At 47.7% G+C, this 20,706-nt stretch overlaps 1 protein-coding gene across 18 annotated transcripts in view; it reads left to right on the top strand.

The window, feature by feature from the left end:
• Positions 1 to 20,706, top strand: part of SCRIB (scribble planar cell polarity protein) — a 238,448-nt gene that overhangs the window by 211,992 nt on the left and 5,750 nt on the right. For 14 of the 18 annotated variants that reach the window (XM_077809562.1, XM_077809575.1, XM_077809561.1 and 11 more), the window contains one exon: positions 7,317 to 7,368. The exons of 2 other annotated variants lie outside the window; for them this stretch is intronic. In XM_077809562.1, the coding sequence (XP_077665688.1) occupies positions 7,317 to 7,368 (52 nt within the window). Of the gene's footprint in view, positions 1 to 7,316; positions 7,369 to 7,519; positions 7,555 to 20,706 lie in introns of all 18 variants that reach the window. 2 more of the 18 variants (XM_077809567.1, XM_077809568.1) reach the window with 2 other exon arrangements.

The following is a 20,706-nucleotide window of genomic DNA, read 5'->3' as shown; positions in this document are numbered from 1 at the left end:
GAAATGCGTGGTGCTGGTGGCGGGTTACCTGAGGCGACAAGGGGTCCAGATCTTCCTGTGTCTCGGCGACTGGCTCATGAAAGACAGGTTTCAGGAATAGGTCCAGAGGAACCTTGATCTGGTGCACTCCATCTGCAGTGACCTGGTCTCCTAATAAACGCAGAAAAATCCATGTTAGCACCGGTTCAACACATAGAGTTCATTGGTGCGGTTCTCAGCTCCAGGCGGGCCAGGACTTTCCTGCCAGAAACACGTTTTCAAGCCATGTCTGACCTGATCATCCACATTCAGAGCCAACCTCTCACCACGGCCCACACATGCCTGCGACTGATGGTGGCCACGTGCACCTATGTGGTAAGCCATGCCCGGTTTCATCTGAGGCCCCTAAAAACATGGCTGGCCTCGGTCTATATTCCCAGCAGGCACACCTTGGGTGCCGAGCCATGTCCTCCCTTCCCTCTACTGGTGGCGGGATCCCAGGTCGGTGCTTCAGGGAGTCCCCTTCTTCACCCCGGAACCCTCACTCCCCTTGGTTTCGGACATGTCGGACCTGGGCTGGGGGGCCCATCTGGGTGACCTCAGCACCCAGTGCCGTTGGCTGCAACATGACCTAGCCCTTCATATCAGTGTCAGGGAATCAGAGAATCATAGAATATCAGGGTTGGAAGGGACCTCAGGGGGTCATCTAGTCCAACCCCCTGCTCAAAGCAGGACCAATCCCCAACGAAATCATCCCAGCCAGGTCTTTGTCAAGCCTGACCTTAAAAACTTCTAAGGAAGGAGATTCCACCACCTCCCTAGGTAACGCATTCCAGTGTTTCACCATTCTCTTAGTGAAAAAGTTTTTCCGAATGTCCAACCTAAACTTCCCCCACTGCAACTTGAGACCATTACTCTTTGTTCTGTCATCTGCTACCACCGAGAACAGTCTAGATCCATCCTCTTTGGAACCCCCTTTCAAGTAGTTGAAAGCAGCTATCAAATCCCCCCTCAGTCTTCTCTTCCGTAGACTAAACAATCCCAGTTCCGTCAGCCTCTCCTCATAAGTCATGTGTCCCAGTCTCCTAATCATTTTTGTTGCCCTCCGCTGGACATTTTCCAATTTTTCCACATCCTTCTTGTAGTGTGGGGCCCAAAACTGGACACAGTACTCCAGATGAGGCCTCACCAATGTTGAATAGAGGGGAACGATCATGTCCCTCGATCTGCTGGCAATGCCCCTACTTATGCAGCCCAAAATGCCATTGGCCTTCTTGGCAACAAGGGCACACTGTTGACTCATATCCAGCTTCTTGTCCACTGTAACCCCGAGGTCCTTTTCTGCAGAACTGCTGCCCAGCCATTCGGTCCCTAGTCTTTAGAGGTGCATGGGATTCTTCCGTCCTAAGTGCAGGACTCTGCACTTGTCCTTGTTGAACCTCATCAGATTTCTTTTGGCCCAATCCTCTAATTTGTCTAGGGCCCTCTGTATCCTATCCCTACCCTCCAGCGTATCTACCTCTCCTCCCAGTTTAGTGTCATCTGCAAACTTGCTGAGGATGCAATCCACACCATCCTCCAGATCATTAATGAAGATATTGAACAAAACCGGCCCAGAACCGACCCTTGGGGCACTCCAGTTGATACCAGCTGCCAACTAGATATGGAGCCATTGATCACTACCCGTTGAGCCCGACAATCTAGCCAGCTTTCTATCCACCTTATAGTCCATTGATCCAGCCCATACTTCTTTAAATTGCTGGCAAGAATACTGTGGGAGACCGTGTCAAAAGCTTCGCTGAGGGCAAGGAACAACATGTCCACTGCTTTCCCCTCATCCACAGAGCCAGTTATCTCGTCATAGAAGGCAATTAGATTCATCAGGCATGACTTGCCCTTTTAGAATCCATGCTGACTGTTCCTGATCACTTTCCTCTCCTCGAAGTGCTTCAGAATTGATTCCTTGAGGACCTGCTCCATGAATTTTCCAGGGACTGAGGTGAGGCTGACTGGCCTGTAGTTCCCAGGATCCTCTTCCTTCCCTTTTTTAAAGATGGGCACTACTTTAGCCTTTTTCCAGTCATCCGGGACTTCCCCCGATCGCCATGAGTTTTCAAAGATAATGGCCAATGGCTCTGCAATCACATCCGCCAGCTCCTTTAGCACTCTCGGATGCAGCGCATCTGGCCCCATGGACTTGTGCTTGTCCAGTTTTTCTAAATAGTCCCGAACTACTTCTTTCTCCACAGAGGGCTGGTCACCTCCTCCCCATGCTGTGCTGCCCAGTGCAGCCATCTGGGAGCTGACCTTGTTCGTGACCTTGTTCCACTTCTTGTAAGCTTCTTTTTTGTGTTTAAGATCAGCAAAGATTTCACTGTTAAGCCAAGCTGGTCGCCTGCCATATTTACTGTTCTTTCTACACATCAGGATGGTTTGTACCTGTAACCTCAGTAAGGATTCTTTAAAATACAGCCAGCTCTCCTGGACTCCTTTCTCCCTCATGTTATTCTCCCAGGGGATCCTGCCTATCAGTTCCCTGAGGTTGTCAAAGTCTGGTTTTCTGAAGTCCAGGCGTGCCAGGCTTTCCTGCCTTGCCTGAAAGGCAAGGTGTTGCAGGTCCTGACGGACAATACTGCCACAATGTACTCCATCAACAGGCAGGGTCGCACCCGGTCTTCAGCCCTTTGTCGGGCTCAGCCTTTTGGACTTTTGTGTGTGACACAACATTCATTTGGTGGCTGCCCACCTGTCCGGTACCAAGAACAGCCTGGCAGATCGCCTCAGCAGGACCTTCTCATCTCACCACGAATGGTTGCTCCACCTGGAGGTGGTCAGCCTAGTCTTCCGAAGGTGGGGGACTCCAGACTGAACAGGAAGTGCCACACGTTCTGTTCTGTTCTCTGCAGGGCAGGGACAAGGGCTCCCTGTCAGATGCCTTCCTGATCCCATGGTCAGGAGCACTCATGTATGCCTTCCCACCCGTGCCACTGCTCCACAGGGTCCTGCTCAAGGTGAAATGAGACCAAGCTTCAGTCATCCTCATAGCCCCGGCGTGGTCTCGTCAGCACTGGTTTGCCATGCTCCTGAGCCTTTTGGCAGCCACCCTATTACAGCTGCCTCTTTGTCCGGACCTACTGTCCCAGAACCGTGGCAACCTGCTGCACCCAAACCTGGTGGCACTGCACCTGACAGCCTGGTTCCTGCATGGCTGAGCAGGGAGGAGCAGCAGTGTTCCACTGGTGTCCAGCAGGTCTTGCTGGGCATCAGGAAGCCCTCCACCGGGGCTATCTACATATCGAAATGGAAGCGGTTCACGTGTTGGTCTACGGATCACTGTATCCAGGCGGAGAAGGCCCCTCTGCAGGATGTCCTAGACTGTTTGCTACACCTGAAGCTCCAGGGCCTGTCGCTGTCCTCGATCAGGGTGCACCTGGCGTCTATTTCAGCTTTCACCCTCTGTTTAAAGGAAGGTCGGTCTTTGCCCATCCCATGACGGCGTGGTTTCTGAAAGGTCTGGAGTGCCTTTACCCACATGCTGAGTCCTGGTCCCTCCTTGGGACCTGAACCTATGCTTTCTAGGTTCACAGGGCCCCCTCTCCCCCCTTTGAGCCCCTGGCTTCCTGCTCCCTTCTCCTGTTATCCTGGAAGTTCTCTTTTTTGGTTGCTATAACTTCAGCCCATAGGGTGTCCAAGATTAAGGCGCTCACGTTAAAGCCCCCGTGTACGATCTTCTTTAAGGACAAGGTCCAACTGTGTCCACCGCTGGCCTTTCTGCCCAAGGTCGTCTCCCAGTCCCACACGAGTCAGGACATATATCTTCCAGTCCTTTACCCGAAGCCTCATGCGATGGATGAGGAGCGCAGGCCGCACACCTTGGATGTTAGGCGGGCTCTGGCCTTCTACATAGAGAGGACGAAGCCATTCCGTAAGTCTACGCAGCTGTTTGTTGCTGTCGCGGACCGAATGAAGGGTTGTCCAGTGTCCACCCAGAGGATCTCATCCTGGATCACGAGTTGTATCCACAATTGCTATGAACTGGTGAAGGTGCCCCCGCCACCACTTGTGACAAGCCACTAGGGTGCAGGCCTCGGCGGCAGCTTCCTCACTCAGGTGCCGATCCAGGAAATCCAGGCTGATGCTGGTTTCAGCAGAGCAGTACTACAATCTGCTTGACTGTGAACTTCAAGCCCACCTCCTGCGATTCTGCTTGTGAGTCACCTACAGTGGAATTGACATGTGCAAGCTCTTGAAGAAGAAAAAATGGTTATTCACCTTTTTGTAACTGTCGTTCTTCGAGATGTGTTGGAAGCACCATCCCTAGGACCCAGGGCAGAAGTGATGAATCCATCACTTCTGGGACCGACCCATCACTTCTGGGACCAGCCGCGCCTGGTGCCGGCCAATTGCACTGGCGGCCTGCGGGGCCCCCAAAGCACAGGGCCCGGAGCGGTCGCCCCGATTCACCATACCTACTGTACAGCTCTGTATGTTGCTCATGTCCATTCCAATAACCACCCTCCTGACCCTCTGTTGGAGTTGTCAGCAAGAAGGATCCAAGAGGGCGCAGGGCTGGTGGTGCCTAATATACCACGCCTTGAAGTCTTCGACAGCTGTGCACATGGGTGCACACACACACACAACGGAATGGAGGTGAACAACACATCTAAAAGAACAACAGTTACAAAAAGGGAGTAACCGTTTTTTCCTTCCAAAGCGGGGTACTTTGCATTACCTTCATTTCTCCAGTTTGTCCAGTTTGTTTGGGAGGAGAGGTAGATACGCTGGAGGGTAGGGGTAGGATACAGAGGGCCCTAGACAAATTGGAGGATTGGGCCAAAAGAAATCTGATGAGGTTCAACAAGGGCAAGTGCAGAGTCCTGCACTTAGGACGGAAGAACCCCATGCACCGCTACAGACTAGGGACCGAATGGCTGGGCAGCAGTTCTGCAGAAAAGGACCTAGGGGTTACAGTGGGTGAGAAGCTGGATAGGAGTCAACAGTGTGCCGTTGTTGCCAGGAAGGTCAGTGGCATTTTGGGCTGCATAAGTAGGGGCATTGCCAGCAGATCGAGGGACGTGATCGTTCCCCTCTATTTGACATTGGTGAGGCCTCATCTGGAGTACTGTGTTCAGTTTTGGGCCCCACATTACAAGAAGGATGTGGAAAAATTGGAAAGAGTCCAGCGGAGGGCAACAAAAATTATTAGGGGACTGGAACACGTGAGTTATGAGGAGAGGCTGAGGGAACTGGGATTGTTTAGTCTACGGAAGAGAAGACTGAGGGGGGATTTGATAGCTGCTTTCAACTACCTGAAAGGGGGTTCCAAAGAGGATGGATCTAGACTGTTCTCAGTGGTAGCTGATGACAGAACAAGGAGTAATGGTCTCAAGTTGCAGTGGGGGAAGTTTAGTTGCATATTAGGAAAAACTTTTTCACTAGGAGGGTGGTGAAACACTGGAATGGGTTACCTATGGAGGTGGTGGAATCTCCTTCCTTAGAAGTTTTTAAGGTCAGGCTTGACAAAGCCTTGGCTGGGATGATTTAGTTGGGGATTGGTCCTGCTTTGAGCAGGGGTTTGGACTAGGTGACCTCCTGAGTCCCTTCCAACCCTAATCGTCTATGATTCTATGATTCAGATCATTTTTAATTTTAATCCTTATTAAACATTATTTTTTCCAAGCTCATGCTGAGGTGGTAATGCAAGCCAGGGGAGCATTCTTCCCACAGGCTACCATGGAGCAGCCTTCACTGGGAGAGGACACACCCACAGATTGGCCAGGCAGTCACAGGCCAGGAGATCTTCTGGAACTCTCACACAATAATGGCCATGAGTAATGCTTCCTACCACTTTTGAGTGGATAGGAAGAGACCACATCCCTTCTTGGCATTAATCACACAGGCCTGCCAGTCCGCTTGGATTACAGCATTGCTGTTGACCGGCACTAGAAAGCATCAGTCCTGAGGAAACTACACTGGGGCAACATCTGCCTCCTCAGCAACACAGGTCACTTCAGGCCTATGCTCCACTCCCATAGAGCCCTGCAGCTAATCCAAGATCTCTGTCCTTGTTTCCAAAGCACGAACAGATCTGGGTCTGGATACCTGAGGCTCATCTCACTCTCCAGGACCTTCCCCACCCTCAGTGAGTCTGCTGCTCAGGCACAATGGGTGAAACTTGAGCAGGCAGGAGTTGGTGCTTCTTGGGGCTCACCCAGGACTGTAGAACTCCCTCCTGCAGAGCCTGGGAACTACCACAAACCCCTCAGTGTTTTCTAGTCCAAATGCAAAGTGCACTTGCCCCTCCCGTCCGAAACAACTGCCCAGAACATGTCAGTGACTAATCACAATAATGCCCCTGCTCACACACTCTCCTCAGGGTGAGGGATGACGAGGCAGGCCGTGTATCCCTAGCAATGGATGCAGTATGTAGAGCTGAATAGCAGAGATTCTAGTGGAACCATTGTCGTGGAGGAGAGAGCTCCTTTACTCACTGGAGGACTCTGAGCTTATTGTTCCAGAAAGCCATTTTCCCATAGAGCTCAGAGATTCAGTATCCAGGATAAGGTGCTAGGTCCCTGTACCTCCCACTCTAGCAATGGGCCTAGTCCCTGGAGCACCTCAAGACTTATAGCCCTGAGCAAAATTAGTTTCTTTTTAACTGTTCTGAGTCTCACTCTGGCTTGAATCCCAAGGCAGGGGGCTGCCAAGAGGATCTCTTGCAAAGAATTCCATTTGCTGAAATGTGCCTCCGTTTACCGAGGCCTCTGAAACTAGCAGGAGCTCTGGAGTTTCACAGTTGCCAGCTAGCAACCCTTCCCCAGGCTGGCTGCTGCCATGCCCTGGGCTGTCTGTGCTTCCTGTCTCATCTAAGGGAAGGAGTTTACTGAACCAAAAGAGAATGGATTCTGCTGCTGAGGAAGTCAGTCTAACAGATGCTGCAGGCTGTGGGTGAGAGCCCAAGGCCTTCAGGGAGGCTGTAGATTCCCATTGCTCTTGCCGTCCTCCCCATCTTCTGTCCTCCTTACTTCTCCTGCCCTACCTATTTCTCTCACTCTCTCTTAATCCAACTAGGGCAGCAAGGGGATACCCTGCTGGGCATACTACCTTCCTCCTCTGAATCCAGCCCATGGGCAGTGCTCAAGCTGCCCAACTCTGGCACTGAGCATTAACATGGGGTCATTTGCTCTTTCTGAGTTCCTTTGATTCAGCCCCTCTACCACCAGATCTTTGGCGAAAGGCTATGTCTACAGTCAGCCATGTCCCTGGTGCTGGGGCAGGCAACTGGGGAGAATGATCGGTGCCTGATGCTGACTGCCCTCTGCTCTTTTCTCTTCCAGTCACCCGAAGCAGCTGGCAATCTCAGATACGTGGATGACACAAATAGCACAGGTAAGTTACTGACCTAGTAATAGGGAGCCATGCAACCCCCACCTCCCCCACATCAACCCTCCTAGCCACAGTACTGGGGAGTCCACAGAGCACTGACGAATCCAGTTTGTTCTGTTGTCTGAAGCAATCTCCTGTTTCTGTCCCATTCTAGATTGAACCCTCCAGTCCAGCAGCACTGAATTGTGGGTAGGATTTTTCTGCATTGTGGCTGGATGATGACTGATTTGCTGGGAGTAGTGTGTAGTGAGCATGCCTCCGTTTGTTCCTGGCCTCTGTCCTGAGGCAAAGGGTGGGAGGGTCTGGCCTCCTGCAGCTGACTTTGGTGTGCAGTGTGCATGCCCCAGTATGTCCCCTGGGACTATCCTAGGCGGGAGTGGAGAGCCTGGCTGCCTGCAGCTGGGAATGGGAGGTATGTGGTGGGTTGCAGGGCTTGAGAACATTTGAGCACTTGGGAACCAGGGTTCTTCTTCGAGTCTGTGTGCATGTACATGACCACATGCACATGGACTCAGAGTCTTTGGCCAGCATTGGCCAGCATGCACCCTGCATGGTTTTTTTTCATTTCATTTTCACAAAAAAACTTTTGCTTTTGTGGTGCCTCGCACCAGTGGTGGTCTCAGAGTGTCACAGCTTTAAGCCCTGTCCACCACGCGGTGCACTTACTCCCCATGATTGAGCACAGTTGGTGTCTTCAGTCTGGGTGACAGCCGTGTCCCAGACCAGTGCTCGGTGGCTTGGCCGTTCTCCCCCAGGGCTCGTTTTTCCTGTGACAGCCAACTAAAACACTTCCTCCTGATGTGGTCCATTAGAGGAGCACTGGATCCCAAAGGAAGTCCCTCTGACTAAGAAAGGCACCCTCTCCTCACAGGTCCCCTTCAGTCAGTGTCCTGTAATTAGGGATTCGACTCCTAAGGCCAGGAGCACACTGTCACTCTCACACAGGTATAACTTATGTCGCTCAGAGGCGTGAATAAGATGCCCCCTGAGTGACGTAAGTTACACCAACCTAAGCACCAGTGTGGACAGCGCTGCCTCTCCCAGAGACGGATTTATTGTGCCAATGGGAGCATAATCAGACACGCTACTGCGGCAGAGCTGTGTTGGAGCAGCTGCGTGCAGTAGTTCCTCTAGTGCAGACTAACCCAAAGACTGCCAGGCCTAAGTGCCTGCAGCCCCCTGTGTTGACATTCGTCCGTTCCTTAAGGCAAGTTTGGCACTGGCAGGGAGCCTGGCACTGAGGCCTGGCACTACCTCCACCTTGAGGAAGGGCAGATTGGAGCTCCATTCCCGGGGAGGCTCTTGGCACCCAGAATAGGATAGGACAGAGAGACCACAGAAGAGCCATAGCACTGTCTATCCAAAATTGTCAGGCCTTGGGCTTAATCATGCTGAAAAGTCTAAAATGACTGAGTCCTTCAACTGCTCAGATCTGAGGGAAATGAAATCCACCCCAGCACTGAAGCCTGGTACCAATTAACTCTCCTTGTTGCCAAGTGGTCAGTCGCAAAATTGGCACCCACAGTGGAGTCCTTGACAGGTCTGGCAGATGTAACGCACGTGTTGAGCCCTCCATACCAACGGCAGTCCCAATATGTCAGGTGCCACAATACCTGATCCTACTGCCGACAACCTCTCACCCTTGCTTAGAGAGCTCGACACCGCCTGTAGAGCATGACCAGTTCTTGTCTCCTGCCCATTCCTTTTCCCCTGAATTAAGCAGGGAACTATCACCAATTCCTTGCCTGCTGGCTAGACCTACATCATCCTCTCATTCTCCACTCCCTGATCACAGAGAAACCCTCCTAAATATCTCCCGCTCATTCTACCTTCTCCATGAGCTTTCTTAGTCTTCTCCATGAGCTCCATCTCCTCCATGGTCTTACCCCTTCAGTTTCCACCTGGGCCTTATTGGGTGTTTTGGGACCCCCCCCTTCTAAGCCCTCTTGAACTTGTTCACCTTCCTGTTCTTCTTTAAAGAACCCAGATCTAATTCACTAACTAGGTCTGTCCCTTGTCCGCCCAGTGATATGGGTCTCCATAGAGAGCGAGAACCAGAACAGGAGGAGGATGAAGATAGAGAGCAAAACAGGGAAGAGGATGTTACTCTGGGAGCCTCAGGAGCTTCCTAACCGTTTCCCTCCCATGTCTTCGAAAAGCCCTATCATCACTGGACAAAGCAGTGACATCCACCCCAATTCCTGCTTCAGATGACTTCCAGGCTAGGTTTGCTGTGAAGTATATCAGACTGATTAGATTCGTAGACTCATAGACTTTAAGGTCAGAGGGGACCATCATGATCATCAAATCTGACCTCCTGCACATTGCAGGCCACAGAATCTCACCCACGCACTTCTGAAATAGACCCCTAACCTTCTAGCAGAGTTACTGAAGACCTCAAATCGTGATTTACAGACTTCAAGTTACAGAGAATTCAGCATTTACACTAGTTTACATTTACAAGTGACCCATGCTGCAGAGGAAGGTGAACCCCCCCTCGCCCTCTCCCCAGGGTCTCAGCCAATCTGACCTGGGGGGAAATTCCTTCCTGACCACAAATATGGTGATCAGTTAAACCCTGAGCATGTGGGCAAGACCCACAGCCAGACACCTGGGAAAGAATTCTCTGTAATAACTTAAAGGTCCATCCAGCCCAGCATCCTGTCTAATGACAGTGGCCAATGCCAGGTGCCCCAGAGGGAGTGAACCTAACAGGTAATGATCAAGTGATCTCTCTCCTGCCATCCATCTCCACCCTCTGACAAACAGAGGCTAGGGACACCATTCCTTACCCATCCTGGCCAATAGCCATTAGTGGACTTAACCTCCATGAATTTATCCATTTCTCTTTTAAACCCTGTTATAGTCCTAGCCTTCACAACCTCCTCAGGCAAGTTCCACAGGTTGACTGTGTGCTGTATGAAGAAGAACTTCCTTTTATTTGTTTTAAACCTGCTGCCCATTAATTTCATTTGGTGGCCCCTAGTTCTTGTGTTATGGGAACAAGTAAATAACTTTTCCTTATTCACTTTCTCCACACCACTCATGATTTTATAGACCTCTATCATATTCCCCCTTAGTCTCCTCTTTTCCAAGCTGAAAAGTCCTAGCCTCTTTAATTTGTCCTCATATGGGACCCGTTCCAAACTCCTGTGGTGGAAAATTAACCACGCGTTGTGTTTGGATCAGAACAGGCCTGAGGCTCCTTTATTGATTACAAGCGCAGGGGAGTAACAGCTCGAAGTAGCTGCCCCCTGATGCAAAGCACACACAGCTTTTTAAAGCTTAAAACCACAGACAAATTACACATACTTCCATATTAATTACCTTATTTTGAATACATTGCAAAATTAACACTGGTCAAAAGCAAAAACAAGCGTCTCCCCCACTAAGCCCCTCTTGTTATTCACTGTCCGTTCTTTTGCAGTCAGCTACCTTTCTAACACAGCTGTTGCAGCTATATATTTCATAAGCTTGACTACCGCAAATTTGTTCTGTTCCCAAACCACAATTGGTCAAGCACACTTGCACCAACTGCGTTTTCCCTTGTTTGGTATATAATGTAAGCTTTTAACAGTTGCTTTGCCTTATTTGGAATACAGCAAAACAAGCTTTTCCTGTTATTGACAGGTTTGTTCTTTTGCAGTTAATGGTCTTTCCTAATTTCTAGCTGCTATGGTTACATTTCTTAAGCCATGCTGTTGTATCTGCCCTACAATGGAATTTTCCTCACCCTCTTCTTATGCTCTGTATACACAGTTAGCTTGACCAAAGTTTTAGGCCTATAAGTTTAGGCCTGCTAGATCTTTCCTCCACACCCCTAATCATTTTAGTTGCCCTTCTCTGAAACTTTTCTATGCCAGTATATTTTTTTTTGTGATGAGGAGACCACATCTGTACACAGTATTCAAGATTTGGGTGTACCATGGATTTATATAAGGGCAATAAGATATTCTCCGTCTTATTCTCTATCCCTTTTCTAATGATTCCTAACATCCTGTTCGCTTTTTTGACTGCCGCTGCACACTGCATGGACGTCTTCAGAGAACTATCCACGATGACTCCTCTGATGGTTAGAAACCTTCATCTAATTTGAAGCCTAAACTTGTTGATGGCCAGTTTATATCCATTTATTCTAATGTCCACGTTGGCACTTAACTTACATAACTCCTCTCCTGCCTTGATATTTATCCCTCTGATTATTTATAGAGAGCAACCATATGTCCCCTCAGCCTTCTTTTGGTTAGGCTAAACAAGTCAAGCTCTTTGAGTCTTCTCTCATAAGACACATTTTCCATTCCTCAGATCATCCTAGTAGCCCTTCTCTGCACCTGTTCCAGTTTGAATTTATCTTTCTCAAACATGGGAGACCAGAACTGCACACAGTATTTCAGATGAGGTCTCACCAGTGCCTTGTATAACGGTACTAACACCTCCTTATCTCTACTGGAAATACCTCACCTGATGCATCCTAGGACTGCATTAGCCTTTTTCACAGCTGCATCACATTGCTGGTTCATAGTCATCCTGTGATCAACCAGTACACCCAGATTTTTCTTCTCCTCTGTCACTTCCAACTGATACAGCCGCAGCTTATAGCAAAAATTCTTGTTGTTAGTCCCTAAATGTATGACCTTGCACTTTGCACTATTAAATTTCATCCCATTTCTATTACTCCAGTTTACAAGGTCATTCAGATCATCTTGTATGATGTTGAGCTACCCATTATATAGGAGAAAGCTCACAAACTTTCCAATATTCTCCATCTGACTTTCCCATGCAATTGGCAGTGCTAATCCATAAAGGGACATTAATCATTCATTCATAGATTCACAGAGCCTGTGAAAGGCCTTTCGAAGATTCTAGCCTTCTCAGTTCTCTCAAATATTGTAGCTATGAAGAGGTATCAAATCCCTCAGAAAGGGTTTAAGAATTTCTACTCCCATCCATGCCCATGGTCCTTAATGAGTTCTGTAGTTGAGGAAAAATACAAATAGGCTGAAAAATTCAGTCATTTCCAAAAATATAAGGACCCCAAGAGACGTAACCTCTTAGGCAGGACCTCTTTGGCTTCTCTCCAACTAAGGATAGACAATTCTTCTCCATCCATCAGCTCAGCAGCGACAATGGGTCTGAATGAAATCTTTCCATCACTTTTCATTTTGCACAACTTTGTTCATCTTTAAACCTTTCTGTTCCATGTCATTCTTCACCAAGTCTATCCAATGCATCCACAGTCTTCTTCTATTTCTTGGTTCAAATTTCATGTCCCACCTATTTTGAGAGTTATGGAGGATGTGTGGGGCAAAACAATTGAGATCCGCCCTATATCACCCAAAAACCTCTTAGTCATGGGGACCTTAAACTCTATGTTAAAAAGTATGAGAACAGGATGGCAAGTGACTTGGTTTCATGTTCTCTATGTATATAAATCTCCTCACTGTATTTTCCACTGAATGCATCCGATGAAGTGAGCTGTAGCTCACGAAAGCTTATGCTCAAATAAATTTGTTAGTCTCTAAGGTGTTAGTCTCTAAGCCTCATCCACCTCATCCCCCTGGTCCGGTGATCTATAGCAGACTCCCACCACTACATCAACCTTGTTGCTCACACTTCTAAACTTAATCCAGAGACACTCAGGTTTTTCTGCAGTTTCATACCGGAGCTCTGAGCAGTCATACTGCTCCCTTACATACAGTGCTACTCCCCCACCTTTTCTGCCCTGCCTGTCCTTCCTGAACAGTTTATAACCATCCATGACAGTACTCCAGTCATGTGAGTTATCCCACCAAGTCTCTGTTATTCCAATCGCATCTTAATTCCTTGACTGTGTCTGAGCTATTGAAGTCCTCAAATCATGGTTTAAAGACTTCAAGGTGCAGAGAATCCTCCAGCAAGTGACCTGTGCCTCATGCTACAGAGGAAGGCAAAAAACCTCCAGGGCCTCTGCCAATCTGCCCTGGAGGAAAATTCCTTCCCAACCCCAAATATGGCGATCAGCTGAACCCAGAGCATGTGGGCAAGATTCACCAGCCAGATACCCAGGAAAGAATTCTCTGTACTAACTCAGATCCCACCCCATCTAACATCCCATCACAGGCCATTGGGCCTATTTACCATGAATAGTTAAAGATCAGTTAATTGCCAAAATCATGTTATCCCATCATACCATCTCCTCCATAAACTTATCGAGTTTAATCTTGAAGCCAGATATGTCTTTTGCCCCCACTGCTTCCCTTGGAAGGCAATTCCAGAACTTCACTCCTCTGATGGTTAGAAATCTTCATCTAATTTCAAGTCTAAACTTCCCGATGGCCAGTTTGTATCCGTTTGTTCTTGTGTCCACATTGGTACTGAGCTTAAATAATTCATCTCCCTCTCTGGTATTTATCCCTCTGATATATTTATAGAGAGCAATCATATCTCCCCTCAACCTTCTTTTGGTTAGGCTAAACAAGTCAAGCTCTTTGAGTCTTCTCTCATAAGACACATTTTCCATTCCTCGGATCATCCTAGTAGCCCTTCTCTGCACCTGTTCCAGTTTGAATTCATCCTTCTTAAACATAGGAGGCCAGAACTGCACACAATATTCCAGATGAGGTCTCACCAGTGCCTTGTATAATGGTACTAACACCTCCTTATCTCTACTGGAAATATCTCGCCTGATGCATCCCAAGACCGCATTAGCTTCTTTCACGGCCATATCAAATTGGCAGCTCATAGTCATGCTGTGATCAACCAATACTCCGAGGTCCTTCTCCTTCTCTGTTACTTCCAGGTGATGCGTCTCCAGTTTATAACAGAAATTCTTGTTATTAATCCCTAAATGCATGACCTTGCACTTGTCACTATTAAATTTCATCCTATTACTATTACTCCAGTTTACAAAGTCATCCAGATCCTTCTGTAGGATATCCCGGTCCTTCTCTGCATTGGCAATACCTCCCAGCTTTGTATCGTCCGCAAACTTTATTAGCACACTCCCACTTTTTGTGCTGAGGTCAGTAATAAAAATATTAAATAAGATTGGTCCCAAAACCGATCCCTGAGGAACCCCACTGGTAACCTCCCTCCAATCTGACAGTTCACCTTTCAGTAGGACCCGTTGTAGTCTCCCCTTTAACCAATTCCTTATCCACCTTTCAATTTTCCTATTGATCCCCATCTTATCCAATTTAACTAATAATTCCCCATGTGGCACGGTATCAAACGCCTTACTGAAATCGAGGTAAATTAGATCCACTGCGTTCCCTTTGTCTAAAAAACCTGTTACCTCCTCAAAGGAGGAGATCAGGTTGGTTTGGCACAATCTGCGTGTTTTAAAATCATGTTGTATTTTGTCCCATTTACCATTCACCTCAATGTCCTTAACTACTTTCTCCTTCAAAATTTTTTCCAAGACCTTGCATACTACAAATGTCAAACTAACAGGCCTGTAGTTACCTGGATTGCTTTTTTTTCCTTTCTTAAAAACAGGAACTATGTTAGCAATTCTCCAGTCATACGGTACAACCCCTGAGTTTACAGATTCATTAAAACTTCTTGCTAATGGGCTTGCAATTCCATGTGCCAATTCCTTTAATATTCTTGGATGAAGATTATCTGGGCCCCCCGATTTAATCCCATTAAGCTGTTCGAGTTTCGCTTCTACCTCAGATATGGTAATATCTTCCTCCATATCCTCATTCCCATTTGTCATGCTACCATTATTCCTAAGATCCTCATTAGCCTTATTAAAGACTGAGGCAAAGTATTTGTTTAGATACTGGGCCATGCCTAGATTATCCTTAACCTTCACTCCATCCTCAGTGTTTAGTGGTCCCACTTCTTCTTTCTTTGTTTTCTTCTTATTTATATGGCTATAGAACCTTTTACTATTGGTTTTAATTCCCTTTGCAGGGTCCAACTCTACTTGACTTTTAGCCTTTCTCACTTTATCCCTACATGTTCTGACCTCAAAAAGGTAGCTTTCATAGAATCATTGAATATCAGGGTTGGAAGGGACCCCAGAAGGTCATCTAGTCCAACCCCCTGCTCGAAGCAGGACCAATTCCCAGTTAAATCATCCCAGCCAGGGCTTTGTCAAGCCTGACCTTAAAAACCTCTAAGGAAGGAGATTCTACCACCTCCCTAGGTAACGCATTCCAGTGTTTCACCACCCTCTTAGTAAAAAAGTTTTTCCTAATATCCAATCTAAATCTCCCCCACTGCAACTTGAGACCATAACTCCTCGTTCTGCCATCTGCTACCATTGAGAACAGTCTAGAGCCATCCTCTTTGGAACCCCCTTTCAGGTAGTTGAAAGCAGCTATCAAATCCCCCCTCATTCTTCTCTTCTGCAGGCTAAACAATCCCAGCTCCCTCAGCCTCTCCTCATAAGTCATGTGTTCTAGACCCCTAATCATTTTTGTTGCCCTTCGCTGGACTCTCTCCAATTTATCCACATCCTTCTTGTAGTGTGGGGCCCAAAACTGGACACAGTACTCCAGATGAGGCCTCACCAATGTCGAATAGAGGGGAATGATCACGTCTCTCGATCTGCTCGCTATGCCCCTACTTATACATCCCAAAATGCCATTGGCCTTCTTGGCAACAAGGGCACACTGCTGACTCATATCCAGCTTCTCGTCCACTGTCACCCCTAGGTCCTTTTCCGCAGAACTGCTGCCTAGCCATTCGGTCCCTAGTCTGTAGCGGTGCATTGGATTCTTCCATCCTAAGTGCAGGACCCTGCACTTATCCTTATTGAACCTCATCAGATTTCTTTTGGCCCAATCCTCCAATTTGTCTAGGTCCTTCTGTATCCTATCCCTCCCCTCCAGCGTATCTACCACTCCTCACAGTTTAGTATCATCCGCAAATTTGCTGAGAGTGCAATCCACACCCTCCTCCAGATCATTCATGAAGATATTGAACAAAACCGGCCCCAGGACCGACCCTTGGGGAACTCCACTTGATACCGGCTGCCAACTAGACATGGAGCCATTGATCACTACCCGTTGAGCCCGACAATCTAGCCAGCTTTCTACCCACCTTATAGTGCATTCATCCAGCCCATACTTCCTTAACTTGCTGACAAGAATACTGTGGGAGACCGTGTCAAAAGCTTTGCTAAAGTCAAGAAACAATACATCCACTGCTTTCCCTTCATCCACAGAACCAGTAATCTCATCATAAAAGGCGATTAGATTAGTCAGGCATGACCTTCCCTTGGTGAATCCATGCTGGCTGTTCCTGATCACTTTCCTCTCATGCAAGTGCTTCAGGATTGATTCTTTGAGGACCTGCTCCATGATTTTTCCAGGGACTGAGGTGAGGCTGACTGGCCTGTAGTTCCCTGGATCCTCCTGCTTCCCTTTTTTAAAGATTGGCACTACGTTAGCCTTTTTCCAGTCATCCGGGACTTCCCCCGTTCGCCACGAGTTTTCAACGATAATGGCCAATGGCTCTGCAATCACAGCCGCCAATTCCTTCAGCACTCTTGGATGCAACTCGTCTGGCCCCATGGACTTGTGCACGTCCAGCTTTTCTAAATAGTCCCTAACCACCTCTATCTCCACAGAGGGCTGGCCATCTATTCCCCATTTTGTGATGCCCAGCGTAGCAGTCTGGGAGCTGACCTTGTTAGTGAAAACAGAGGCAAAAAAAGCATTGAGTACATTAGCTTTTTCCACATCCTCTGTCACTAGGTTGCCTCCCTCATTCAGTAAGGGGCCCACACTTTCCTTGGCTTTCTTCTTGTTGCCAACATACCTGAAGAAACCCTTCCTGTTACTCTTGACCTCTCTTGCTAGCTGCAGCTCCAGGTGCGATTTGGCCTTCCTGATATCATTCCTACATGCCCGAGCAATATTTTTATACTCTTCCCTGGTCATATGTCCAACCTTCCACTTCTTGTAAGCTTCTTTTTTATGTTTAAGATCCGCTAGGATTTCACCATTAAGCCAAGCTGGTCGCCTGCCATATTTACTATTCTTTCGACTCATCGGGATGGTTTGTCCCTGTAACCTCAACAGGGATTCCTTGAAATACAGCCAGCTCTCCTGGACTCCTGGACTTTCCTTGCTGATCCCTATCATCTTCCACTCCCTGTATGCTTTCTGCTTTTTCTTGATCGCCTCTCTGAGATGCTTGCTCCTCCAGCTTGTCTACAACTCCTGCCGATGAACTTTTTCCCCTTTCTTGGGATGCAGGCTTCCAACAACTTCTGCAGCTTTGACTTGAAGTAATCTCAGGCCTCCTCTGCCTTTAGATCCACAAGATTTTCAGTCCAATCCACTTCCCTAACCAATTTCCTTAATTTTTTAAAGTCAGCCCTTTTGAAATCAAAAACCCTAGTCACAGATCTGTTTTTGTTTATCCTTCCATTTAGTTTGAACTGAATTAGCTCATGATCACCTGAACCAAGGTTGTCCCCTACAACCATTTATTCTGTGAGGTCCTCACTACTCACCAAAACCAAATCTCAAATGGCATCCCCTCTTGTCGGTTCAGCAACTACTACTCATCCACTGTAACCAGAAGCTGGAGATGAGTCAGCAGTGTGCCCTTGTTGCCAAGAAGGCTAACGGCATATTGGGCAGTATTAGTAGGAGCCTTGGCAGCAGATTGAGGGAAGTGATCGTTCCCCTCTATTCGGCACTGGTGAGGCCACATCTGGAGTATTGGTCTAGTTTTGGGGCCCCCCACTACAGAAGGGATGTGGACAAATTGGAGAGTCCAGCAGAGGGCAATGAAAATGATTAAGGGGTGGGGCACATGACTTCCAAGGAGAGGCTGAGGGAACTGGGCTTGTTTAGTCCGCAGAAGAGAAGAGTGAGGGAGGATTTGATAGCAGCCTTCAACTACCTTAAGGGAGGTTCCAAGGAGGATGGAGCTCGGCTGTTCTCAGTGGTGGCAGATGACAGAACAAGGAGCAATGGTCTCAAGTTGCAGTGGGGGAGGTCTAGGTTAGATATTAGGAAACACTATTTCACTAGGAGGGTGGTGAAGCACTGGAATGGCTTCCCTCGGGAGATGATGGAATCTCCATCCTTAGAGGTTTTTAAGACCTAGCTTGACAAAGCCCTGGCTGGGATGATTTAGTTGGGGATTGGTCCTGCTTTGAGCAGGGAGTTGGACTAGATGACCCCCTGAGGTCCCTTCCAACCCTGATATTCTATGATTCTTCCTAGCAATCCTTCTTCTTGGAATAATATCCCATTGTTGAAGAATTCAGAGCCCTCTTTCCGACACCACCTGCGTATGCACGCATTTACTTCCACAATTCGATGGTCTCTACCTGGGCCTTTTCCTTCAACAGGGAGGATGGACGAGAACACAACTTGCGCCTCCAACTCCTTTATCCTTCTTCCCAGAGCCACATAGTCTGCAGTGAGACACTCAAGGTCATTCTTGGAAGTATCATTTGTGCCCACGTGGAGAAGTAGGAAAGGGTAGCAGTCTGAGGGCTTGATCAGTCTCCGCAGACAGTCCGTCATATCCTGGATTCTAGCTCCCTCCTACCATTCCTTAGAATCATGAACTCTGTCATATTATGATCACTTTCTCCCAAACAGCCTTCCACCTTAGAATTCTCAACCAGTTCTTCCCTATGTGCCAGAATCAAATCCAGAACAGCCTCTCCCCTAGTCGCTTTCTCCACCTTCAGTAATAAAAAGTTGTCTCCAGAGCATTACAAGAACTTGGTGGATGATCTGTGCCCTGCTGTGTTGTTTTCCCAACAGCTGTCTGTGTAGCTGAAGGTCCCCCATCACCACCAAGCCCTGTGCTTCGGATGATTTTGTTAGTTATTCCAAACTAAGAGCTCTCAGTCTGGGGAATCTTCCCCAGGGAAGGAGTGGGAATCCCATCCTGGGACATTTAAAACTATGTGGGCAGAGCCCTGATTATAGAGAACATGCAACTACATGTTAGGAGGCTTATTCTTTCACCCACTTACTTCCCTGGTCCTTCTCGCATGAACAGAGAGCAACAATACCCGAAGTCCAAAGGTGCAAACAATTCGATGTTTATTGGGGTGAACTTCCAGCAAGCATGATTCCAGTTTCCTTCCTTAGTATCCTCCTTCCCAGCTCTGACACCACAGAGCCTTACCCTGTGTCCCTGTTCCCATTCCTACCCTTAGCCAAACATGATTCCAACTTCCTTACTCCCATTCCCTGTTCCCATTTCCCCCTTTAGCAAAACATGATTCCAATTTTCTTACCCCCATTCCCTGTTCCCATCTCCCTTACCCACATGCCCATGTCCATGCCCATGCCCACCCCCACCCACTCACTTCCTCATTGACTACAGATTATATAGTAAAACTTGAGTTCTGCTTAGCTATACCTTAACCAATCATTTTCCTGAAATTTAACTAACCAATCCTAACATATTGTAACATGATTATGTAACCAATTATATCCCACCACCTTAATTAGTTTACAACCAGCAAAATTAATTATACAGCAGACAGGAACAATCACAGAACCAGACAGAGATTATACAGACAAACAATAGCAAAGTGGGAACTACAATGACAAGACAACACAGAAGCGAGGATTTCACATCCCAGCTATTGATAAGTGAGTTCTTGCCAGACAGGATGCTATCAAACTAAGTTTCCTTTTACATTTTCTAGGCACTTCCCTTTCTCTGGAGGTGATAGGAATACAATCCTGTCCTGATAGTGTCTAACAGCCCAATAGCACCTTATTTCAATGTGACTAGTTTGGAATGTGAGGAGGTGACCGGTCGCTTCCCAGCTTATGGCTGCCTCTGCTGCTTAGCCAAAGGCCTTAGCCTAAGAACAGGGCCTCAGACTGTCACAGTAAGAGAAGGCCCTTACACCAGCAGATAGTGATTTTGATTCTTTCTTTTATACCTCTAGAACTAGCCAAGCGATAAGAATACACCTAAATTCTTAACGTACAGGCCTTTGCAGACAGGCCTGAATAGCTATATCCTAACACTACATAGAATCATAGAATCATAGAATATCAGGGTTGGAAGGGACCCCTGAAGGTCATCTAGTCCAACCCCCTGCTCGAAGCAGGACCAATTCCCAGTTAAATCATCCCAGCCAGGGCTTTGTCAAGCCTGACCTTAAAAACTTCCAAGGAAGGAGATTCCACCACCTCCCTAGGCAACGCATTCCAGTGTTTCACCACCCTCCTAGTGAAAAAGTTTTTCCTAATATCCAATCTAAACCTCCCCCACTGCAACTTGAGACCATTACTCCTCGTTCTGTCATCTGCTACCATTGAGAACAGTCTAGAGCCATCCTCTTTGGAACCCCCTTTCAGGTAGTTGAAAGCAGCTATCAAATCCCCCCTCATTCTTCTGCAGGCTAAACAA

Source organism: Eretmochelys imbricata, chromosome 2, assembly GCF_965152235.1.
Source record: "Eretmochelys imbricata isolate rEreImb1 chromosome 2, rEreImb1.hap1, whole genome shotgun sequence".
NCBI classification, from domain to species: domain Eukaryota; kingdom Metazoa; phylum Chordata; order Testudines; family Cheloniidae; genus Eretmochelys; species Eretmochelys imbricata.
The sequence above is the reverse complement of the archived record's forward strand: the minus strand, read 5'-3'. Positions and strand labels throughout refer to the sequence as shown.